The sequence below is a fragment of the Aspergillus sydowii genome (assembly GCF_001890705.1).
Source record: "Aspergillus sydowii CBS 593.65 unplaced genomic scaffold ASPSYscaffold_5, whole genome shotgun sequence".
Taxonomy (NCBI): Eukaryota; Fungi; Ascomycota; class Eurotiomycetes; order Eurotiales; family Aspergillaceae; genus Aspergillus; species Aspergillus sydowii.
The window spans coordinates 381,139-403,737 of record NW_024467863.1 but is presented as its reverse complement, the minus strand read 5'-3'; the positions used below and the strand labels follow the sequence as shown (position 1 = coordinate 403,737).

The 22,599-nt window shown below is 50.5% G+C and overlaps 9 protein-coding genes across 9 annotated transcripts; 4 read left to right on the top strand and 5 right to left on the bottom strand.

The window, feature by feature from the left end:
- Positions 1–78: 78 nt before the first annotated feature.
- Positions 79–2,157, top strand: ASPSYDRAFT_952925 (uncharacterized protein). The gene is made up of 2 exons (XM_040853102.1): positions 79–2,017; positions 2,106–2,157. Exon 1 carries the CDS (start codon positions 305–307, stop codon positions 1,886–1,888), a length of 1,584 nt encoding a protein of 527 aa, XP_040702340.1. The 5' UTR covers positions 79–304; the 3' UTR covers positions 1,889–2,017; positions 2,106–2,157.
- A 181-nt stretch (positions 2,158–2,338) lies between these two features.
- Positions 2,339–4,516, bottom strand: ASPSYDRAFT_57823 (VPS9 domain-containing protein; the record flags this gene model as incomplete). Its single annotated transcript, XM_040849432.1, has 2 exons — positions 2,339–4,121; positions 4,173–4,516. 2 exons carry the CDS (start codon positions 4,514–4,516, stop codon positions 2,339–2,341), a joined length of 2,127 nt encoding a protein of 708 aa, XP_040702339.1.
- A 255-nt stretch (positions 4,517–4,771) lies between these two features.
- Positions 4,772–7,181, top strand: atg15 (triglyceride lipase ATG15). Its single transcript, XM_040846927.1, has 2 exons — positions 4,772–5,171; positions 5,231–7,181. Exons 1-2 carry the CDS (start codon positions 4,974–4,976, stop codon positions 6,899–6,901), a joined length of 1,869 nt encoding a protein of 622 aa, XP_040702338.1. The 5' UTR covers positions 4,772–4,973; the 3' UTR covers positions 6,902–7,181.
- A 240-nt stretch (positions 7,182–7,421) lies between these two features.
- Positions 7,422–9,027, bottom strand: fgaCat (catalase easC; the record flags this gene model as incomplete). The annotated part of the gene is made up of 3 exons (XM_040844849.1): positions 7,422–8,855; positions 8,904–8,956; positions 9,006–9,027. 3 exons carry the CDS (start codon positions 9,025–9,027, stop codon positions 7,422–7,424), a joined length of 1,509 nt encoding a protein of 502 aa, XP_040702337.1.
- A 2,077-nt stretch (positions 9,028–11,104) lies between these two features.
- On the top strand, positions 11,105–13,433 carry ASPSYDRAFT_954575 (putative MFS alpha-glucoside transporter). The gene is made up of 3 exons (XM_040853118.1): positions 11,105–11,302; positions 11,372–11,864; positions 11,925–13,433. The coding sequence occupies exons 2-3, from the start codon at positions 11,547–11,549 to the stop codon at positions 13,305–13,307; spliced, it is 1,701 nt and encodes a 566-aa protein (XP_040702336.1). The 5' UTR covers positions 11,105–11,302; positions 11,372–11,546; the 3' UTR covers positions 13,308–13,433.
- echA (enoyl-CoA hydratase echA) lies at positions 13,065–14,848 on the bottom strand. The gene is made up of 4 exons (XM_040843467.1): positions 14,421–14,848; positions 14,211–14,348; positions 13,607–14,152; positions 13,065–13,549 (listed from the first exon to the last, which is right to left on the bottom strand). Exons 1-4 carry the CDS (start codon positions 14,554–14,556, stop codon positions 13,500–13,502), a joined length of 870 nt encoding a protein of 289 aa, XP_040702335.1. The 5' UTR covers positions 14,557–14,848; the 3' UTR covers positions 13,065–13,499.
- A 20-nt stretch (positions 14,849–14,868) lies between these two features.
- ASPSYDRAFT_44889 (Rer1 family protein) lies at positions 14,869–16,307 on the top strand. Its single transcript, XM_040846926.1, has 4 exons — positions 14,869–15,111; positions 15,200–15,317; positions 15,377–15,679; positions 15,748–16,307. Exons 1-4 carry the CDS (start codon positions 15,043–15,045, stop codon positions 15,825–15,827), a joined length of 570 nt encoding a protein of 189 aa, XP_040702334.1. The 5' UTR covers positions 14,869–15,042; the 3' UTR covers positions 15,828–16,307.
- Positions 16,308–16,661: 354 nt separating this feature from the next.
- ASPSYDRAFT_152187 (class I SAM-dependent methyltransferase) lies at positions 16,662–19,568 on the bottom strand (the record flags this gene model as incomplete). The annotated part of the gene is made up of 9 exons (XM_040842166.1): positions 16,662–16,764; positions 16,826–17,028; positions 17,089–17,227; positions 17,282–18,563; positions 18,617–18,691; positions 18,743–18,996; positions 19,050–19,066; positions 19,119–19,250; positions 19,308–19,568. The coding sequence occupies 9 exons, from the start codon at positions 19,566–19,568 to the stop codon at positions 16,662–16,664; spliced, it is 2,466 nt and encodes an 821-aa protein (XP_040702333.1).
- A 1,258-nt stretch (positions 19,569–20,826) lies between these two features.
- On the bottom strand, positions 20,827–22,395 carry ASPSYDRAFT_31191 (zinc-dependent alcohol dehydrogenase; the record flags this gene model as incomplete). The annotated part of the gene is made up of 9 exons (XM_040844848.1): positions 20,827–21,011; positions 21,082–21,338; positions 21,386–21,436; positions 21,521–21,614; positions 21,677–21,757; positions 21,827–21,848; positions 21,907–21,988; positions 22,054–22,105; positions 22,164–22,395. The coding sequence occupies 9 exons, from the start codon at positions 22,393–22,395 to the stop codon at positions 20,827–20,829; spliced, it is 1,056 nt and encodes a 351-aa protein (XP_040702332.1).
- Between the last annotated feature and the right edge of the window lie 204 nt (positions 22,396–22,599).

Here is a 22,599-nt window from a genome sequence, read left to right as displayed (position 1 = left end):
AAAAAAAAAAAAAATTTCAATATGAAGAATCAAGCATTCACTCTGATTGTATCGGTGCTGTGGCATGGCGGTAGTACGTACTAGTGCCAAGCCATCGCGTGCCTGAGGACCCAACGCGTCTCGCATGAATTTCGAACAACGCCGGCTCAGAGACAAACTTCCCAACTCCAAGTCATCCACGAGAAGACCGATTGGAAACTGTACGCATATAGCCTATCTTATTTATCCTGCCCAAGATTTGGCCTTGCATCATCGGCATGCCATTCACTCTTTCTCCCCGCATCCAAGCTAAACTCAATTAAACATGGGTGTCGGGGACTATGTGCACTCAAAGGAGAATCGCCAGCACCATCCACGAGCAAATGTACCGCCAAACCAGGCCCGGAAGACTTTAGCTGAGCAGGCTCGTGTTGAAGTTCCTCAAACAGCCCTGGTTGCGCCTATCCCCATTTCAACCAATAGACAGGCGCCAATAGATCGATATGGCACACCATTTCAGGACAATGGGTCTGCCGAGCAACCCGTCCACAGAGACGCCTTCGACACTGATGTGGAAGGTATTGATGAGTCGACAATTGCAGCAACAAGTGTGATTGGAATTGATGAAGCGCCATACCGATTGTCACCCACTATTCGTCCAAATGTGAATGTGCCTGTTCAGCTCTCGCCACCCCAGCCGTCGCCACGGCCGTCACCATCGCCTCCACGCCAGCTCCGTGCAGCTCGTCGTACAAATGAGTCCAAATGGTACGAGGGCCTCGGTGATAGAGCGCTAAAGTCAGCTGGATTTGACTTGGACGACCTGGACGCTGCAAGCCAGCTTACTTCCACGGCTGGTGACGATGAGCAGTCGAACGATACGGATGAGCAACGTTACGTTCCTAGGTACCGCGGCGGTGAAGAGCCTCTTAGTAGAAAGCTACAGCACTTCTGGTCTGCCAATAGGAGAACATATCAATCTGATGTCGAGGAACATACGGAGCCCACCAAACGCCAGTCCCTCATCCCAGTTGCATCGGCCTCAAAGCCTCTTCCTGCTAGTAGCAGGAAAGTAACTCTTACACGAAGCAAAACAACAACACCTAGGACTAGATTCAGTCCGCCCAAGCCGTCTCTCCTCGACCAGCTGGACCTGACCCCTACGCGGCGGAGTCCCAACCTTACTAGGTCCCATTCTCGAAAGGAGCGAGGAATGGATGGCGACAGAGCCAGAGGGAAGGAGAACGACAAAGCAGCCGACGACTTCCTTAGAGTCGCAGACGAAGGCCTAGGTCTATTCACAGATGACAACCCTCGTCCAGATGATAGTCTCCAGTCCCTCAATGTCTTTGACATGACAAATTTTGATGATCTTGAAAACGACTCCTCTATGAATGATCCATTCTCGCGTCGCACTTCAATAAGACGGATGGGAACAGAAGAGACGCCTAAAGCAAAGAAACGCAATCTCGAACCCGACTACCCACCCGAAATCTTATGCACCAAATCCTTCGGTGAACTGCAAGCTGAGCCATTTGACCACGCCCCAACTCCGAGGGCACCCAGGCCAGCCAAAGAAGCACAGACACAACATCCGCCGGAGAAAGGAAAAGAAGAAGACAAGGTCTCATTCCTTCTACGGCTAACCGAGCAAGAGCGCGGAGAATATTTCTCGAAGCTTTCAATGAATGAGTGGGAAGGATGTGGCGATCTACTAATAGAGGAGTTCAGCAAGATGATGGTGAAGATGAAGGACCTGCGTCATGCACGTCGCAAAACCGCGGCTGTGTTTGAGGCCGAGGTTAAGAGGAGACACGAGATGGTTGAGGAACAGTCGGTAGAGATTACTGGGAAGTTTGAAGAGATGAGGGCGGGCGGTGCGGAGGTCCTTCGTGGGCGTTCGCCCTGAGAGCGTTTCTATGAAATGACTATCTCCTAGGGTCCCGCTCTTCCTTGCAAGTTACGTCTTATTATGATAATATTTCTTCTGCCTTTTCTGCACGAAACAGAGCGATGTGGATGACTGATACTATATCATGTGAGGATGGCTGTCCTATTCGCTGTGAAACGCCTTCAATTGCCGCCATGTTTCATTTATCAGAGAAACACCTAACATCTATTAAAAGCATCAATATACCCCTTTTCAGAAGCACATTTGCAGCGATGACGTTGTTTTACTCCAATTTACGCCAGAACCGCTTCAAATTCTCAATGCAAGATAACCTATCCGAATCACCGAAACCAGCAGTGGCTCAGAATTAACAAGTACAAACGTATTAGGCCAAAGGACCCCTTAACAGAACTTTCAAAAGGAAACGTGGACCGAACAACCCACTTCCGTTGGTATTGATGGAAGACGTTATATGGATTCGGAACCCTGCTTCAAGAGTGCTGCAGATATACGTTTGTAATCTTCAAGTAAAACGCTTACATCTCCGATTGTTAGCTCGTTCGCATTTTGAGCCTGGAGAAACCTTTGGATTGGCGGTTCAATCTTGGTGTCGCTCGTAGATGGCTGTGCTTTCGTCCGGCTTGAGAGAGAAGGTAGCGCGGGTGATTCGGGTGTAGCACGACCAAAGCCTCTGATCATTCCGGGAATATGATTAAGCGGGTTGAGCGTGTTCCCAAAGCTCCTCACAGACTCAAGTGTGGGGGTTGACAACGCAGAATTGGGGTTCGCTCGGATATCATCTTTCGAAAGGTTCGAAGTAGGTATTGACGCTTTGGATCCCTGTGTTCGCGCGCTATCCGTACTTCTATCACGAGGAGTCCTCTGTCCACCGACCAGGCCCGTGAAGGTGTCTTCCGCCTTGGATCCGATCCGTCTCAATCGAGACTGTTCTGGGAGTGACGGCTCTTTCGAGACACCTGCCTCATTATTCAACTGGGGATTGTCACTGGATGCTGGGGACGTAACTAGACGTCTAGCTTCCGCTAGTGTTTTTGGCAGAACAGGGCCTGGTGATCCATCTTTGCCGGGAATCTGATTGGACTGCAGCTCTTTGAGACGGCCGAATAGAAAGCTGAAGCTGCTGTCAAGCGTTGCGCTAATGTTCTTCAATCCTTGGTCGGCGGTGTTGCGGACCGCATCGTTGGCAGCTCCGAGAACTTTTGCAGGGGGTTGCAAGAGGGTATTCAAACGACCTTGCTGGGGCGTTGTCGGACCTGGCAGTGTATCGGATGGCTCGGTTCCAATCGGCTTTGGAGGTTCAGCGGAAGCATTCACGGATGAAACAGATGATATGGGCTTCTCTGGAAGGGGTCGAGGAGGACGGGTGCTTTCAGCAAGTGGTACTGAGTCAATCCCGGGATCTTTTACCTGGCCCGCTTCTCCTTCCTCTGCGCGAAGCTCGGAGAGATCCACATTCTCAAGAAAGCAAATGGCAGCCTCTAGATTGGTCAAGCAATATGCAGTTTCACCGTCGACCTTACTGCTCGTTCTAAATCTTTGAATAAAAAGAAGATTACTTATGATGTTGATTCCCTCAGGCGGGCAAGTAACCAATGTGTATATCAGAGCTGGTAAAATCTCGTCGGCGGAGGAAGAGGAAGGCAACAACTTAGTCAGAGCATCCACAATCGCTTTGTGAGTCGCAGCAAGATGCCGGAGCTTCCCTAATGGATATTTGTCCTCGTCCATTCTCGTGAGACAATCACGAGCAGTTGAGAAGCAGTCATCAGCTTCCTTCTGGCTTTGCTCGTCGACTGCATTTATATCAATGTCAACACCTAGCTCTCTTAGGTTGATCCCGACCAGAAGCAATGCCGCTGTTTTTGATCGCAGCTTTTCATCTCTGATTTCATCCAGGGTGCTCTTATGTCTCCATATCTTCTCATAAATGCTTTCACAAGCTCTTCGTTCTACAGCTTCTTCAAGGTCAACTTGTTTGGACGCAAGCAACTTCCGAGCTGTCCGTTTCTCAGTCACTTCCGACGCGGTTAACATCTGGCGGCTGGAGGCATCTGCATCTTTATTGTTGGACGGATACGGCGAGGGATCGCGATTTATGCGGGAGGCAAGTGCAGATATATGTGTTGCTATATGCGATTCGGCTCGGACGTAGAAATCTTGGAAAAGGTTTGATATTCTGTCTATTGTAGGCGGGGAAGAATGTACTCGGGCGCTCAGGGAGGCAACGAATCTACACAATAATTAGCAACTGAAAAATAATAAGATTTAAAATAGAACATACCTATCAGTAAGACTGATTAACTCAATCGGCAGCTCCTCCGGCTGGCTCGGTACGTTTCGTGAAAGCACCGAAGCTTCCTCACTATCTGGCTCATCGTTCACAGAGGGCCCTGAGGTACCTGGCTTCTCAAACAAATCTGGACCGCCATCCTCGTCCCCTTCATTTTCTGTCAGACTCAGAGGTAGTGCATCCGCATCGACCGACTCCGGTATTGCGACGGATTGCACCGTTTTCGCCCTTGACCGAATGAAGGGGCTGGTGCTTGAATTATCCATTCGAGGGAACGAGCGGGTTGCATGCAGACGAGGCTTCACGGAGCCATCATCGGAGGTACCAGATGACATGGTCGTAGAGCGAGGTGAATATACTGTCCTCAGGTAGCCTGCTACCTTCTCTTATAGAACCCACAAGCTGTCCCCGCAGCAAGCTCGGAGCTCAGACGATGACCGGAGATTACCTAGACTAAAGAGCTCGGCGCGCTGCGACGGAGGGGAAGACAGGAAAAGTAATAATAGCCAAGTTTTTGGTATCAATTTTCCACATATTTAAACGCTCGTCCCGACTTCGCATGACCAACGAAGCTGACGGTGAGACTGACACGGTGATTGGGAGCTGTTTTCCTCCTCAGATGCTTGTCCCACCTCCAAGGTTCCCGTGACGCGATCCCGGTAGCACGTGACCACCTTTCTCCGCAGTGCGTCACCGTCCACCCACCGATAAGTGCCTGGATCTGGACTCGAGTACGCCTCTGCACATCTGCGTCTCATTTCTTAGTCTGCATCATTACTATTGCCATTAATCATGGACCAACCGCACAGGCGGACGAGGAAGCGCCGTTTGACGAACATGAAATCCATTACGCTACTTATGTCGATTGCCCTGCTTTCTTGCGCGTCTGCTTATCGTCCTGTATACTTGGGCTCACAGGGGTCATCCCCCTTCCTTCCACCACAAATCCCGTTGGGGGATGCTCCCTCCCTGTCCGGATCACATGAATTCGTAAGTTCTGTGTTTTAACCTGGTCATACCAACTATACAGACGCTCTAATCTAATTTAGAGCCTTCGCCACATCGTTCAGCGAGGGGCTTACGAGCACCCCGACCTTCACAGACGGCTCGACATCAAACCGCATACTCAGCTTCGAGCCGTATTGGAAGATGGAACAGAAGGGACTGAACCCGCTGATTTCAACGCACCACTCGTTGCATCCTCCGAGCCCGTTACCATTGAACGGCTGGCAGATCGACGCCTATCCGCAATTGAGGAGCACCTGGCGGCTGCAAGGAACACTGGATCGGCGGTCACTCTGTCGTCATCAGACTGGTCCATGGACGCTGTAGCAGGACCCAATGTTACAGATAAAAAGACTGTTTTGACATTGGCGAAGATGACGGCAAACGACTACATTGAAGTACCTGGATCCGAGGACTGGCAGGATATCAATGGTAAACTTAACTACTCGACTAGTTTTGGTTGGCAAAACGATGGACTCCGTGGCCACATATATGCGGATAGTACGAACAGTACTATTGTTATCTCTCTCAAGGGAACCTCTCCCGCTCTTTTCGATGGCGCAGGGACGACCACCAACGACAAGGTGAATGACAATCTCTTCTTCAGCTGCTGCTGCGGGCAAGGTGGATCCTATCTATGGCGACAGGTCTGTGATTGTCAAAAGTCTGCGTACAATGCAAATTTGACTTGCATCGTTGAAGCTATGAACGACGAGAACCGTTACTACCGCGCCTCAATCGACTTGTATTCTAATGTCACCGAGTTATACCCGAACGCAAATGTGTGGCTGACGGGCCATTCACTGGGAGGTGCTATGTCTAGCTTGCTCGGTCTGACCTTTGGACTGCCTGTTGTCACCTTTGAAGCTATCCCTGAAGCACTCCCGGCTGCCCGATTAGGCTTGCCAAGCCCACCAGGAAAGGACCCAAATTTGCCTCAAACGAGGAAGAATACAGGGGTATACCATTTCGGACACACTGCAGACCCCGTTTATATGGGAACTTGCAACGGCGTCAGCTCTATATGTACATGGGGTGGCTATGCAATGGAGACCGCATGCCACGCTGGCCAGTTATGTACTTATGACACAGTAGGAGACAAGGGATGGCGCGTTGCGATTGGCACACATCGCATTAAAGCTGTAATCTCAGACGTTCTTGAAGTATATGATGACGTGCCGCTTTGTGTGCCAGAGGAGGAGTGTTATGACTGTGGTCTGTGGAAATTCTTCCGCAGTAACGGCTCCGAGAGCACGACGACAAGCTCGCCTCCTACTTCAACAACTTCCACCACATTGACCCGAACAACTACTTGTGAAACGCCAGGATGGTGGGGATGCCTCGATGAGAGTACAACCACTGATCCTCCAACAACTACCACTACGACCACATCTACTTGCAAAACCCCAGGTTGGTTTGGGTGCAAGGACCCCACGTCGACCACAACAACCACAACTGAAGCGCCTACCACAACAACGACCTGCAAAACCCCAGGCTGGTTTGGGTGCAATGATCCTACGTCGACCACAACAACAACAACCTGCAAGGATCCAGGATGGTTTGGCTGTCGCGACCCCACATCACCAACCACCCCGCCAACCTCCGCATCCTCAACTTCCACATGTGAAACCCCGGGGTTTTTCTGGGGTTGTTATGACACCGCAGCAGCTGCATCCAATCACCTCATCACGCCAGCACCAGAATTTCCGCTTTGAAACCAGCATATCCCCGAGGTAAAAACCTTCCTTTTACGACTATATACGAACTGCGAATTCCATCTCACGGCCTAGCATATCTTGTCTTGGATTCGGATTTGGCGTTTATCCATGGTGTCAGGGTTTACATTTTTGGGCTTCTGTTTTGAATACACCATATTCTTATTTCCTAACATTATATCTACCCACTGCTCCATTTAATTGGGTCTACCGGGGAGGATTAGATCCTACGGGAACGCTTCTTTTGTTTAGCACACATAGCGTTAGATCAGTACCCCGCTAAATTTCGGTTAGTTTCTTATCAACCTTCTTTTTCTTCCATAGAATATCAACATAGTTTACTAGTATATGTCAGCCGGCCAGGCCTCGGATTGGCACTACCAAATCATCGGTTCGTGGACAACTTCTTCAACTATAACCAGTAGGCTTGGGGAGCAGATAACTATGAAGTAGATGTATCATCATTGCTTAAAAGGGAAAAAGTCAAGCTCTATAAAGATATAACCAGTTCAAGTTAAAATTACAAACGAGCCTTAGCAGCATCGGTGGCTTTCCCCTCGGTAGCCTTCTCAATTCTCGCGCCAAGGTCAGGGTTCACACGGCGGAACATTCCGTACGTCGCCTGGCGCACCCTCGGGTGGGCGTTGCACAGGTGTCCCGCAACATTACCAACGAAGTTATCCTGCTGTCCGGGCTGGCGGCCGAGAACCTGCCAAAGGCCGTTTGCCTGGACATAGTCCTCGTCTGTGACGGGGAGCTGCTCGGTGACGACAGCGCCGGCCCACTTCTCGTGTTCCTGGGAGGCCTTGACGGGCTTGTATTGCAGAGGACGGAAGGTGGAAGGGTAGTTCGGGTTTGCGCCGTGGTTGCCGTGCACGCTCATGACGCCGTCGCGGTGGAAGGGTGTGAAGGAGCGGAGGGGGCAGTTGACGGGGATGGCTTGGTAGTTTGAGGTGCCGAGACGGTGGCGGTGGGTGTCTGGGTATGAGAAAAGACGGGACTGGAGGACTGGGTCGGCGGAGGCTTCGACACCTGGGACCATGTGGGAGGGGGAGAAGGCGGCTTGCTCGACTTCGGCGAAGTAGTTTTCGGGGTTCTTGTTGAGAGTGAAGCGGCCGAAGCGGCGGAGGGGAACTTCGGATTGAGGCCAGACCTTGGTGAGGTCAAAGATGTTCCAACGGAACTTTTGGGCCTGCTCGGGGCTCAAAACCTGGACGTAGCAGGTCCACGAAGGGTGCTCGCCGCGGGCGATGGCGCTGAAAAGGTCCTGGGTGTGCCAGTCGGGGTTCTCAGCGGATAGGCGGCCGGCTTCAGCATTGGTGAAGGTCTTGTTGCCCTGGTCTGTCTTCAGGTGGAGCTGAACGTAGTTGAAGGTACCATCGGGCTTGATCCACTTGTAAGTGTGGCCGGAGTAGCCGTTCATGTGGCGGTAAGAGTAGGGGGTGCCGCGGTCGCTGAAGAGGTGCATGACCTGATGGACGGCCTCCTGGTGGGTGGAAAGGTAGTCCCAGAACATGGTTGCGTCCTTGAGGTTGGTTTGGGGGTTGCGCTTTTGGGTGTGGATGAACATGGGGAATTTGCTAGGGTCGCGCAGGAAGAAGACAGGAGTATTGTTGAAGACCCAGTCCCAGTTACCCTCCTCAGTGTAGAACTTCACAGCAAATCCTCGAGGGTCGCGCGCACTGTCGGGAGAGCCCTTTTCACCTCCGACNGTTGAGAAGCGGACAAAGTTCTTGGTCTTCTTGCCAACTCCCTTGAGCATATCAATGACCGTGATGTCGCTGATATCGTCGGTAACCTCGAACTCGCCATAGGCGCCAGCGCCCTTGGCGTGGACCACTCGCTCAGGGATGCGCTCACGGTCGAATGAGGCGAGAAGGTCGATCAGGTGGAAGTCTTGGAGGAGGAGAGGCCCGTTGGAGCCAACTCGCTGGGAGGCTTGAGGGTCCATTACCTGTGCCTGTTAGTTCGTCTCTATCACATTTTGCGACGATTAACCTACAGGACAGCCATTCGATGTGGTGTAGACCGGAGTCTCATTGTAACGGTAAGTCTCTGCAAGAAATCAGCGTTGGCCCAGAAGCTCGCTGCGGAGAGAACCTACTTTGCTCGTCGTCTTTGCCCATGGTGGCGGTAGTAGAACAATGGCTAAATGCTAACTGAGATCGAAGAAACCTGAAGACGCAAAAAGGTCAGGAGGGGATGCGGGGTTTATATAGGCTGGATACTGGTAGCTCCCAGGTGAGGGGAAAGCAGTGGAATCCAGATATAAAACAAGCTGGGTCCACGGTGCTGCTTCCCACTAAAAATTCTATACAGACAGCTTTGGCCAACCAGAGGGATTTAAATTGTCAACGGGCTGCTCCACCATGGAAACGGAAGGCCATTCCGATCATTTACGGCGCGCATCACCTGAGAATGATTCCTGGCTCGGTTCGCTGTCTCCTGCCCCCAAAAGACGCCCGCGATCATCGTGGCTCCCCGCATCCAATTGCGGAATACATCATGCTTCACTCGCATCGTCACTCGGCGGAATCCCAGCCTTGCCCGGAAGTCGGAGCTTTCCGCGGGTAGCCCTCCGTTTCGATATCTACTTTCACCCTTCAGAAGTAAATTAATAAATGGATGTTAGCTGTAAGGGCTTTGTCACTATCATGACCAGCTGAAGAACGTATTTGTCCGTGTTCTCCGTACAGATGGATCGCATTTAATTCCTGTTTTCCACCGGGAAATGCGAAATCGGGAGCGCTCCCGGTCTCACATCTCCCCCCGAAATAGGCAACAATTACGCCCGCCAGCCCCCCAACCAGACCAATTTTGTTGGTAATCAGGCCCTTTGGCGGTCACTAATGCACTGATTCTGGCCATTTTTCGTTTTGAATAATCAAGATGTCTGGCCTGTTCCATTGACTAAAGCTCCACCATCGCTTCAATCCCCAGCAATGCTCTCCGCATCTCCAGATCCCGGCTCCGTGAACCGTCTGCCGGCATTGTGCATTGCCCAGTGAACATCGTGGAAATTTAGCAGGACTTCTCCTGCAGTAGCAATCATTTCCTACGTACTCCGTATATTGACCAACCCGACTATTTTTCGTGGTTCGTCTCACCACACTATGCACACCATGCACCAGCACCAGCACCTCTTACTATCGGCTTCGATGGTCGGCCACAAACCGAAATAGCCGGTTGGAAAAATCCGACTTCCGCCGGGAAACTAGGTAGTACCTCTCTTCAGTCACTCAGGCAATGGTTTGGCTTGGGAGAAGACGGCTAATATACGGACTCGCCGGCCTATTCGACATGAACGCCGATAATGTCTACAGGAACGTACGCTGTGAAATAGGTGTACATTGGGCCACATTTTCGTCTCAGGATCGAGAAACCTGCGGCTCTGATGACGAGGTAATTGGTACTTCAGCTCACTTGTATCGGCCACCTCAGGCAATCGACGATCCGAAGTGGGAGTGGGATCTTTAGAGAGCCTCAAGCGAAGTTAGCGCCTCGCTCGGAGACACCCGTGGTCATCTATGGTATAGTTATTTGCGCATCTGGGGAAACCATTGGCCTTTTTGCCATTGTTTCGGGCTGATAGTCCATTTTTAACAACCCGGTCTCATCTGAATTGCTTAAAGTACAACGGTGTCCAGCGTCAAAGTACGGACAAGGATATTGAATACACAACGATAAGGAAATATGGACCGGATGAAGAAAAGCAGGAGATAGAATGCTCCATTATACTTAGGCCCAAATATATTTGAATGAGGGCACTGGGCGGATGGGATAAGCGGCCCAACCGGCCATTCACACACCTGGCCGGCGATACACCTCATAAGCACGAGAAATACGGTGTACGTATAGGCAGCCGAAGCCAGCCTAGATAAATTCCTGGTTTTAAACCAGAAATTGAAATCGTGCCTGTCAATTGCTACAAGCCAAGCCGAGTATGAAATAACTACAGCCGGTTTTGCCTGAGGCTCAACTCCTTTCCCACATCCTTCTCTCAGAAGCCTTCGGAAATGGCTGGAATCGAAAAAGGACCGCGCACTAACTAGTGCCGTTTAAGACGAAGCTGTCCACGACTCCCGCGCCAACGGTGTTCCTGCAAGTTGAAGCCGGGCCTGGACTGTTCCTAATCCGGACATCGCGGCTCGACCACACAACTGCCGAATCTCAACATTAAGGTTTTTGACCCCTGCCTCTATGCTTGCGGTTGTTCTGACCGTGTCCTCTGGTCTTGATATGCGCGCACGACCAACTGTTGATCTTTCCTCAATGTTCTGAAAAGCTGGCCCATGAACCCGCACACCACCAAGGGCTTGGCTGCAATTCCCTCCATGGTCCATGGTCTGTTCCCCACAAACCCCAGCCCTCAAAATGCTACCTTCAGGTGCATTATTCTCTGTTAGTGCTAGCGTCGCATCCCGTTTTTCTTTTTTCTTTCTCTTGGATGCTCAGTCGCTCACGTTCCAGGTTGGCAGAAATCTTTGCGAGAGTGGGCTAGTGTGGATCCTCCCCCGTGCCCCCGCCGGCCGCCACGGATATAAATCTCTACCGATCCATCCTTCTGGTTAATCAGACAGCGCGTCAAGCTTCAGCATTGCTTCCTTGTCTCAGCCGATTATACCCGCGTTGCAGGGTTTCCGGAATGATGGACCCCTCCAAGTCTCCGGATGTGGTCACTCCAGTCAAAGATGAAGCCTTCCGCAGTGGTCAGGACTCACCGAATTCAATGGCCAAGGTCGTTGAGAATGCGAAGTCGGCTGCTCAAAAAGAGCAGAAGATGACCCTGTGGCAGGGAATCAAACTATATCCAAAAGCCGTTATTTGGAGTGTCATTATCTCTACTACCATTGCCATGGAGGGCTACGATATTTCGCTTGTCAATAACTTTTACGCTTTTGCGCAATTCAATCGCAAATACGGCGAGCTGGGCTCTGATGGGGAGTATCAGGTTCCTGCACGGGTAAATCTACTCTTCAATTCGATGTCTGACACTATTACTGACGATTGGCTGGGCTTTTAGTGGCAATCTGGGTTGAGTAACGGTGCGTACGTCGGAGAAATCATCGGCCTTTTAATCAACGGTTGGGCTTCTGAAAAATTTGGATACCGATACACTGTCATGACATGTCTTGTCCTCATTACCGCATGGACCGCCATCTTCTTTACGGCTCCAAACGTTCAAGCCCTACTCGCTGCTGAAATCCTCGCCGGTATTCCCTGGGGTGTCTTCCAGACACTATGCGTCACCTACGCGTCCGAAGTCTGCCCGGTTGCACTACGCAGCTACCTTACGACCTACGTTAACTTTTGCTGGGGTTTGGGACAACTAATAGGTGTCGGCGTCATCAGGGCTATGATCGATCGTCACGATGAGTGGGCTTATCGCATCCCGTACGGACTGCAATGGATGTGGCCGCTACCACTCTTTATCGGAATTTGGCTAGCACCTGAGTCACCTTGGTGGTTAGTTCGGAAGGGCAAGACGCAGGATGCGAAACGATCTTTACAACGGTTGACAAGTTCAAACGGAGACACCGATTTTGATGCGGACGAGACAGTCGCCATGATGGTCCACACCACGGCTTTAGAACAGAAGATCACCACCGGCGCTAGCTATCTGGACTGCTTTAAAGGAGTTGATCTACGCCGTACAGAAATTGTCTGCATGGTCTGGGCTATTCAAAATCTCAGTGGCAACTCATTCTCCAACTACTCGACATATTTCCTCCAGCAAGCAGGCCTCCCAGACAAATCGGCGTATTCGTTTGCGATGGGGCAGTACGGCATCAACATGGTCGGTGTATTCGGGGCATGGTTCCTCATGTCGTGGGGAATCGGCCGCCGCAACCTCTACCTCTACGGCCTATGTGGTCTCTGCGTCATGCTGCTTGTTATGGGCTTCCTTGGTCTAGTCCCGGAGGAGCATCGAACTGAGTCCTCCCTCGCAACCGGGTCAATGATGCTTATATGGGCTTTGTTTTATCAGTCAACAGTTGGGACTGTAGCCTACTCGCTCGTTGCAGAAATCTCCACTCGTCGTCTGCAGATCAAAACCGTCGTCCTCGGCCGCATCCTGTATAACATTGTTGCCATCGTCTGCGGCGTTTTAACGCCATACATGGTAAACCCCACTGCATGGGACTGGGGCAATTTTGCTGGTCTCTTCTGGGGAGGCATCTGCTTCCTGTGCATCATTTACACCTTCTTCCGCGTTCCCGAGCCCAGCGGCCGCACGTTTGCCGAGCTCGACCTCCTCTTCGAGCGTCGAGTCAGTGCCCGCCAGTTCAAAAGTACGCAAGTCGATGTCTTTGACGAGACGTTCGAAGGGCGAGTGGTCGAGGACTACCAAAATCAGAGGCGTGGACCAGCCAATGATGCGGAATTGCACGGTAGCGTGTTCTGAGCTACTGCTCCTCATGACCATGCTACTAATAATACTCTACGAACTGCATAATACTAATTAATGAATGTACATATATACGATACGAGGCAACGAATGCACTTAATGATGCCTTTGGATATAATTAATAATACTACTACTTCAGTTCACTTTCCTATATCCCACTGCGTAGAATAACAACTTGAGCGCAGCTTCTTACTCGTTCGACCATTCAGGCTTCTTCTTCTCCGCGAACGCAGTCATACCTATTCTCAGTTAGCACTTACCCAGAACTAAAGATAAAAGATAGTTTGAAACCATACCAATCTTCTGATCCTGACTTCCAAACAGTCCATGGAACAATCTCCGCTCATATTCCACTCCCTCCCTCACACCCAGCTCCTGACTCTTATTCACAACCTCCTTCGCCGCAACGGTTGCAACCTGACTGTATCCTGCAATCTTCTCCGCCGTCTTGAGCGCCTCTCCAAGCAATTCATCTTTCCCACCGTCAACAACCTTAGCCGCAACTCCCCATTCTCCGGCCTCCTTTCCGCTAAAGTTATTCCCTGTCAAAATCAACTCCATTGCTTTGCTCTTCCCTACAGCAGCCGTGAGGCGTTGCGATCCTCCCGCGCCGGGGATAACACCCAGCTTGATTTCGGGTTGTCCGAAGGTGGCCGAGGACGTGCAGTAGATGACATCACACATCAGAGCGAGTTCACAGCCACCACCAAGGGCGTATCCGGACACAGCAGCAATAACGGGCTTGCGGATTGAGGTTGCGAGATGCGACCAAGGGGCTATGAAGTTGTTACTGTAGGCGGCGGAGAAGGTTAGGGGGGCCATTTCTTTGATGTCGGCGCCGGCTTTACACTCGTTAGCGTACATACACTCATGGGCAGATGCCTGAGGGTTGGAGCTTACCAGCAAAGGCTTTCTCGCTTCCGGTGATGACGATAGCGCCGATGTCCTTGCTTTCATCGTATTTGGAGAGCGCATCGTTGAGTTCTTTGAAGAGTGGGCTGGAGAGGGCGTTGAGGGCTTTGGGACGGTTGAGAGTGACTATAGAAAACGGCAATTAGAATTGAAATTTGATTTTGGGTGTTTTTGGCGCAGTTTGTTGGTGTAACATACTCAGGCCGACTCCTGGCTTCGGGATTGAGGTGAGGATGTGCTCATAGCTCGGAGAAGCGGAAGAGTATAGGCGGACGCGGGCGAAGTAGGTTGTTGTTCGAGCGGAGAAGAATCGGGGGGCTTGACGGGCGAACATGGTGATGTGTGCTGCTAGGAACGTGAATTGGTGGGGTAAACAGGAGAAACGGCAATATTTTGAAACTGCAATGGTTGGAATGAAGAAGTTCAAGTACCTAGGTCGATGGGTCGATGCTCCGGCACGGGAGAGCTAGGAGATTCCCCGCATTGCCGATGCAAGCCGTCTACTCAGTTCCGAGGTAAGCTCCACGTGACTCAAAATATTAGCTAAGCAGTGCTATTTCCGCAAGCGGCTAGTGCGAGGTTCTGAGGCGCAGCACTGCAACTTCAGTTGTGGCTGGGCAGGTCCCAAACAGGCCAAGCTGGAGTTCGCACGCCGGTGTTTGGAAGTGGACAACTTTTGCACATCCGCCTCCATCACAACTACTACCCCGGAATAGACTTGGATGCGTTATCGTCGGTCCTGAGAGAGCGCCTTTCTTCTCCCGTCCCTTGCCTCCTATCCTCTCTTCGACCTTGTTACCGTCTTCCGTTAACCGTCGCAATGGATGGTCCTGAGCCCGAGCAGACGCCGTTTACTGCGGTCTCCGCGCAAACCTCGAAACTTGCTAGAGTATGTTATCTATTCCGTTCTTATGGGATGAAATCACAGAACAGTTCATAAGTGAGAGGAAGCCAAGCAATGCTAATGATTCTAATAGCAATACCAAACCTACCTTGATGCCTCGACGCCATTCACAGCCTATCGCTGGATAGGCACTGTTGTTCTTCTTCTCGTCTTCTTTCTGAGAATTATCCTCGCTCAGGGATGGTACATTGGTACGTACCTACTGAGTCGAAAAGCAACGTTTTCAAGGCTAACATTCACTGCTTGACAGTCGCATACACCGTTGGAATTTACCTTCTAAACCTCTTCCTCCTCTTCTTGCAACCAAAATTCGACCCCTCCCTCACACAAGATGAGGGCCTCGAAGACGGCGACGCAGGCTCTCCTAGTCTCCCCACAAGGCAGGACGACGAATTCCGTCCTTTCATCCGACGTCTCCCTGAGTTCAAGTTCTGGCATTCCGCCACGCGCGCTCTCGCCATCGGATTCGTCTGCACCTGGTTCAGCATCTTTGATATTCCGGTCTTCTGGCCTGTCTTGGTCGTTTACTGGATCTTATTGTTTGTCTTGACGAGTGAGTACTCCCGGCTTTCCTTCGCTCCTGGATATTGGAGGGCATAATTGTTAACGGGTAATCTGCAGTGCGCCGACAAATTCAACACATGATCAAGTACCGCTACGTGCCCTTCTCCATCGGAAAGACCCGATACGGCCGCTCATAGATGCGGATGGGATGAGATCCTTATCTTCCTCCCAGCCAGCCCTTTTTACCTTACTTATCTGATGAGATGACGGTACGGAGTATGCATTTGCATCCATCCCTATGGATGCGCTTGGACATTTTTGATGACGGTTTCTTTCCAACTTCGATTCTCTTTCCTCGTCTTTAATGATTGCGCAATACCAAGGAATTTTGTTGGTTTTCTCGGATGTTATTTCGGGGTCAAGGTTCGCAATAGAGGAAAAGAACGAAATGTAGTTTATCATGCATGCCTATCTTCCTTCTTTTCTTTCTTTCTTGATGATGATATAATTATCCGTCAAGTTTCGCTGTACAGAGGGTTATCGTGATTTCGTTTCTCCTCGCCATGTTCTAATGTCGATTATTGTGCTCTAGGAGCTATTAGAGACGAACTGTATATCTATATGTGCATGATATTGGTAGGACCGAATAGACAAGAATAAAAAGTCGTGAAGTGTGATGTATTATTCAACGCTGCCACTATTGACCAAGACAAGGCAGGCGCTCTTTTGCGTAGATCTGACTGTACTCATAGAAAAAAGACATGTCATCAAATCCCCACCCCTATGCACCCAGCGGCAGCAAAACGTGTAAAACGTGGGTATAAAGCATATAAGACCAGATAAGAATATGTGACGCAAAAGCAAGGGAGTAAAAATCGGAAGTAAAGTGTAGGTATCTAAATCATAAAGTAAGGAGTAAGAGGAAAAAGGATGGTGACTGTTTGGTGTATTTACGAATTCGCCCGCGAAACTCAAAAAATGGCCCATACTACTGCCCAGACCCGTAAAATAGAAAGATAAATATCCTGTGTTTAGAGCTCCAGATGATCCACGCTATTCGACCGCTCGTCTTGTGTCAAACGCTCGAGCTCTTCAGTCTTTGTGCAGATCCAGGTAGACGCGTACATGTTCACACTGTACAAGTGTTAGATACCATCATTTGATTATCAATTTGTCCCAGTGGGGAGACACTTACCGGTCAATGCAGGAACCTGAGAAACGGGCTCCAACACGTCGACACGTGAAGCCGTTTTCCTCAAAGTCCTTGATGTACCAAGGTTCGATACTCGCAGAGCGGAGGAGGATTCGGCCGTCTAGCTTCAGGGCGTGGTTGAATTTCCGCGCTTGCGCGGAGGCATCTGTGCCTTCTGGATCGAACCAGTCCATTGAGTCCATGACCTGTAAGAGATTGGAATTAATATAATTTTGAAGCCATATCAAAGCGGATGGGTAACCTACCACGGCAATTGTGAGGCTTCGAGGCGTGATACGTCCGATAACTTCGTTGATCTCGTCTGTGTGGATACGTAGGCCATCAAATGCGCCTGGAGATGATAGCTTGACATGGGCTTGAGGGGTAAGGTAGGCTGGGGCACATCTATCGTATATTATTAGTGGATGCTCAGGTGAACAAGAACTGGGTGTTAGTTACCTTCTTGAGAATTGACCCTGCAAGCACAGGTAGTAGAAGTAGTTGTCATTGCTGATCATTGTCTCTTGGACAACAGGGTCCAATGTGTCCACCACATACTCCCAGATTGACTTGCCACTGAGGTCTTTAGCATTATTCATCTCCCTGGTGAGACCATTGCGCTTGAAGTAATCATCAACGATCATGTTTCGCTGGTTGCGAGGAACACCAGCAGCTTTCCATGCGAACCATTCAGTGCTAACCACTGCCCAGTGAAGGGGCTTGCTCATAAGAACGGAGCGAATCCGCGGCCAGATTTCACGCTGCTCAGCTAGGGTTTGAGCCTCGCAAAGCTTCTTTACTTGGCCCTCCATACCGAAGACCTTGAAGATGTAGCGGACCATCTTGATTGCATGGCGAGAGCCGCCGGTCTCATAGAGACCCCGGCCTGAAGATGAGGTAAAGACCTGAGTGTGCTCAAGCCAGTATTGGAAAGCCTGGCTGGATAGGTGAGGGCTGAGTCGCGAGATCAGGAGATCACGGAATTCGGCATGCTTTCCCTCACCAAAGATCTTCCAAACATCCCTGTGGCCGAGAGCGACAAAACATGCGACTTTAAGCTCAAGAAGGTGATTCTGGTTCGGGTTCAAGTCAACCGCATGAACGCGACGCGGGCTCTTCTGCAAATAATCCAAAATGTTATCGCCAGCACTTGTGATGGCCAGAATGACATCGTCACGTTTAATGTTCAGTAGTCGGTGGTCAACCCGGGGATCTTCCCAGTTGAAGGCATAGATGTACTCATTTTGGAACTGTGTATGCTTGGGGAGAAGATCGTTGTAGAAAATGCGGTAATGGTGGTTTTGGTAGAAGGATGCGGGGAGAGGAAGGTTGGCGCTCAAGTTGATAACGGCCGATTCATATGCCTTGGACCGAATCTCCTGCGTGCTCTTGACGACAGCCTTATCCATCTCCTTGCGGTGGTTTGCCGGAGAGAGGTACGGTGATTCGGTGAAGGATGCGTCCAACTTCTCGATAGCCTCACGGCTGGCCTGGTTCGGAGAGATATCCTTCTGGCGTCCAATGAAAATGTAGTAAGGGATACCACCCAGAAGGTAATTCCGCTCACTCGCCGAAATCACGGTTCCGAAGCGATATTCCAAGTAGTCACGACGAGCAGCATCGAGGTTCACACGGTCTGCCTCGAACCAGGCGCGCCAGAAGGCACGGCCTAACCAGTTAACGTGCCGGTTGAAGGCTCCACCAATGTAATTCCTGGCCGAGACATCGACAATGCTTTGGACTTTGGATAAATTAGCTTCTGTTTCTGTGAACGAAGGTTGTTCTGGGCTTTACCGTAAAAGTCGCAAACACCAAGTAAACCAGACGGCTTCACCAGGTTTCCTAACGAGTCCACCACGCTGTAATAATCTGCGTAATTGTGTAAGTTACTACCGTGGTAATACGAAAAGGAGCTCTTACCTGGGATCATTGACAGACTGTAGCTCATTGTGACCACATCGGCGCCAGATCCAGGATTCTTTGCCGGGTCGACGTTCTCTTCCGGTAAACGAAACGAGCGTGCATCCTGGCAGACAACTGTGACATTCTTCCATCCTAATCGCTCGAAGCGCTGGCGCGCGACTTCACATAGAGACGGGGATAGATCGACGAGGTAAATCTGGGAGAAGAACTCCGCGACGGGCACGAACGCGGCCATGGCTTCGATATTGTATCTATATTCTTATTAGAAAACTATAAGGGAGACTTCATCCGGTATGGAGCTTACCCAGTGCCGCCACCAATCTAAGCCAGTTGTTAGCCCTGTTGCAGACAGGTTGTAGCAAGGGCATCTTACATCGACCCAAATCGCCTTTCCTTTCTGAAGCTCTTTGTTCTCAAGCTTGTACTTGAGCTGAGCAGCAACAAGACCAAGCATATCCTCTCGACCACGAAGAAGGCGCTTTCGAGTGGAATCGTATACTGAAGCCTGCGTAGATGTTAATGACTCGCTGGGGAAGGCGGCTAACACAGCTCAGATTCATACTTGAGTAGAATAGAAGCTCTCCAATGCATCCTGTTGACCGTTGCTACCTTTATTGTGGGGTTTCAAAAAGCTGGCATAGATAAATTTCAGGTAGCTGAAAATGCCACTGTTGTAATCGACCTTGTTACGCCTCTGGGACCCTAGAACGAGGACAACTGCGACAAGTGCGCAAACAAAGAACGCGGCGCCTGCAATGGAAACATAGTGACGGTCAAGGCCGCTCTGGAGAAATCCAGCGGGGCCACTGGCGAGAGAGCTCATGGCGTAGGTTGAGGGATACGACCTGAAGGGCAGAAGTGATTAGCCTTCTCAACTCAAAGAATTGAGCCGGGAGGGACGCCTTCATGAATCAAATACCCCTCCATCATCGGGTGGACATCGGGGGAGGGGAATCGAGCGCATGCCCTCTCTGACCCACCAGGACCGCTTCATTGACAGCGCTGGCTCCTAATATTAAGGAAGGTGAGGAAGCATGAGGGTGTCGAACTATCGATGCCCTATCAGGAACACACATGGGCCTGGGTCGCGCGAGACACACTGGCTAAAAACGGAACTGGTCGATAGCGGCAGAGGTAAATGAACGGACGATCCTAGGATCATTCCCCTTCAATTGGTCCCATAGCAGACCTGGGGTGGAAGAAGGTTAGAGGCAGCCCGATGTACAGTGGACGAGGCGGGATGGTTCAGGACCCGCGACTGCGATAGACATCCTGCAGCGTTTCCGAGGACCTGCAGCGCAATGCACGAGCCAGGAGACTGGAAAATCATTGGCAAGTCGGAGAGCAACGTGGAGACATGTGTGGCAACCACACGAGGAGAGCAGCAGAAAGAGAGACAAACGGTCGGAAGACAGTCGGAGAGCACTGCATCGCCAGTATAGCCCGGTCAGCCAATCACAGCCATGCATTCCGCCACACTTTGGCCTCTCCGTTCCGTACGGTCGACACCTCGTGATTTGCAATCACGACGAATTTAGGGGGGGTCCAGGCGGAGCCCATCCAAACTAAGGTCGACGCATCATTGATCTTATCGATAATAATTCTGGGTCCCCGCGTCAGCTGCGGAGATCAGAGGGTCAGGGGATTATCAAAAGAACTGACTTATAGCGTGCCTAATTTTCGTCGTTCTCATTACTACTGTATTATAATAAAATTCAATCCGAAGGAATCTCAAAAGTCAGTACTCCAATAGATGGGCATTGCTTTTTGCCTACCTTGATATCGGGTGCGTTTGGGATATATTCAGACCCATCCTCCAAGTCAAGTTCGGTATATATTCTTAACGACTGCGTGGAAGATAGGAAGCTGCTAATTCCATTCTCTTTTTTAATGTTCAAGACAGGCTGCTGTTAATGCAGGGTTCGGGCTAAAAAGTCCTAAAATTAAGCACAAATCAGCCCAGCCGCACTTGCCCCAGCATCAGCCTCATCCCAAGCCGTCTCTGGGGGTGGTAGTCAGGAAATTGGTCGGAAGAATGTCTTTCCCCCTTTCATCACCAGTGTCACTATTATTTCTTTCAGTTACTCCGGAATCCGTATAACAGCTCGTCCATCAATCTCGGACCTCCCAAGCCGCTGAATAACATCATCGATCTGGTCGAATGCAAAGCATTCAATATGAGCCTTCACCTCCCCTGCCACGGCCATTTTCATCAATTCGCCCATCTCCTGCGCCGTGCCCGCCGAGTTCCCAACAATCGTCAGCCCTGTATACATTTTGTCAGCCCTACACCATTCAAGTCGTCATTGACGATCGTAATCAGGTGAGTAACCCACCCTTAAGAATCATATCAAATGGTGTCGCCGGCAATCGGAACGGGGTATTAGGTATCCCAACACACACTAGCACTCCTAAACGACGGAGAAGCTGCATACTCTGCTCGTACGATGCCTCGCTATTCGCCGAGCAGATTACTGCGTGCGCACCGAGGCCGGAAGTCAGTTGTTTCACTGCGCCTTGGACATCATCGGTTTTGTAGTCGAGGAAGGCCGTGGCCCCGAGCTTTAGGCATAGCTGTTTCTTCTTCTCGCCGCTGCTTAGAGTTAGTCTTGCGTCCCTTGGTCTTGGAATATTCCGTACCTGTCTATGGCGATGACCTTTAGACCCTTCTTTACCGCGATTTGCACACCCCTAATAGTAAATGTATCAGCTTATTCAATATGTTCCCAGGTTATCTCATGCTTTGCAGTATCGACGTGGTGGTCGAAAACGTACATATGCCCCAAACCGCCCCCAGCGCCAGGAAGGACAAGCCAGTCCCCAGGACGGGTTCTTGTCTTCATGATCGACGAATACATCGCAATTCCAGCTACGTTATGGAAGTATGTTAGAGATCTCATTACTGTACATGTTTGGTGACAGTTGTCATACCACATAGCAGAGGCGCAGCTTCGTCAGGAGCTAATTGTTCTGGGATCTTCGTTACGTGCACTGCAGGGCTGATGATGTACTCTATAAAAGGACATCAGAGGCACCCATGTAGAGTGGCTGTGAGTTCGGAAAATATAGTGGGTTACGCACGCTGAAATGTTCCTGGCACATTCTGCATATCTTGTATATTAGTTTACTGCCAGTCTACTCCGCAAGGTAAAGCAACATACTGCACCAGCGTTCTTTTGATAGGGACAAGCGGTGTTATTCCTCTCGCAAATCTCGCACTCCATGCACGAGCTGTATAGCCATCTATAATTCGCAGGTACAATCTCGATTACCAGTGTTCTAGTGTAGCCTCAAGCAAGGAATCATACCTAATACCAACCCTCTTCCCCATCCAGGCCCCTTCGTCTACACCGTCTCCCACTAAATCAGTACAACATTAGCACCAGGTTATGTACACAATATATAGCGAAATACTCACCTCTGACAACTTTCCCGACCCCTTCATGCCCTGCAACATCCGTCAACATAGGCGTCTCCCCACGAACACTATGCACATCAGAATGACAGACCCCCGAGAACTCCAGCTTAACGAGCAACTCTCCCTGTGCTGGAGAGGGAATGGGCCTGTCATTCTTGATTTCGAGACGGCTGTTGACTGTTGCGCCCTTGGAGGGGAGAACGGCTGCGGTTTGTGTCTGGGGTTCGGCCATTATATACGTATTAGCCCTTTACCGTGGACAGATCTATCGGAAAGGTGACTCTCAGTGACTTTGCTTGAAGGAATTGAATAAAATAGGCTACAGTTGGATCCCTGTTGAGGTTCGTTTTCTTATCTTCCAGTTCTTTGTGGCGGGGCGCGGGGTAGATGTATAAATGGAGAAAGGATAAGTATCAAGTGCGGGGAGTATAATTCG

What these genes read in the sequence shown, in the direction of transcription:
- echA (XM_040843467.1), bottom strand. Translation starts at nt 14,556, where the DNA reads ATGTTCGCCCGTCAAGCCCCCCGATTCTTCTCCGCTCGAACAACAACC. An exon ending in GAAGCCAGGAGTCGGCCTGA is followed by an intron (nt 14,349 to 14,420) that starts GTATGTTACACC and finishes CGTTTTCTATAG; the next exon opens with TCACTCTCAACCGTCCCAAA. An exon ending in AAGTCAGGATCAGAAGATTG is followed by an intron (nt 13,550 to 13,606) that starts GTATGGTTTCAA and finishes AACTGAGAATAG; the next exon opens with GTATGACTGCGTTCGCGGAG.
- ASPSYDRAFT_952925 (XM_040853102.1), top strand. Translation starts at nt 305, where the DNA reads ATGGGTGTCGGGGACTATGTGCACTCAAAGGAGAATCGCCAGCACCAT.
- atg15 (XM_040846927.1), top strand. Translation starts at nt 4,974, where the DNA reads ATGGACCAACCGCACAGGCGGACGAGGAAGCGCCGTTTGACGAACATG. An exon ending in TGTCCGGATCACATGAATTC is followed by an intron (nt 5,172 to 5,230) that starts GTAAGTTCTGTG and finishes AATCTAATTTAG; the next exon opens with AGCCTTCGCCACATCGTTCA.
- ASPSYDRAFT_44889 (XM_040846926.1), top strand. Translation starts at nt 15,043, where the DNA reads ATGGATGGTCCTGAGCCCGAGCAGACGCCGTTTACTGCGGTCTCCGCG. An exon ending in AAACCTCGAAACTTGCTAGA is followed by an intron (nt 15,112 to 15,199) that starts GTATGTTATCTA and finishes TGATTCTAATAG; the next exon opens with CAATACCAAACCTACCTTGA. An exon ending in CGCTCAGGGATGGTACATTG is followed by an intron (nt 15,318 to 15,376) that starts GTACGTACCTAC and finishes ACTGCTTGACAG; the next exon opens with TCGCATACACCGTTGGAATT.
- ASPSYDRAFT_954575 (XM_040853118.1), top strand. Translation starts at nt 11,547, where the DNA reads ATGATGGACCCCTCCAAGTCTCCGGATGTGGTCACTCCAGTCAAAGAT. An exon ending in AGTATCAGGTTCCTGCACGG is followed by an intron (nt 11,865 to 11,924) that starts GTAAATCTACTC and finishes CTGGGCTTTTAG; the next exon opens with TGGCAATCTGGGTTGAGTAA.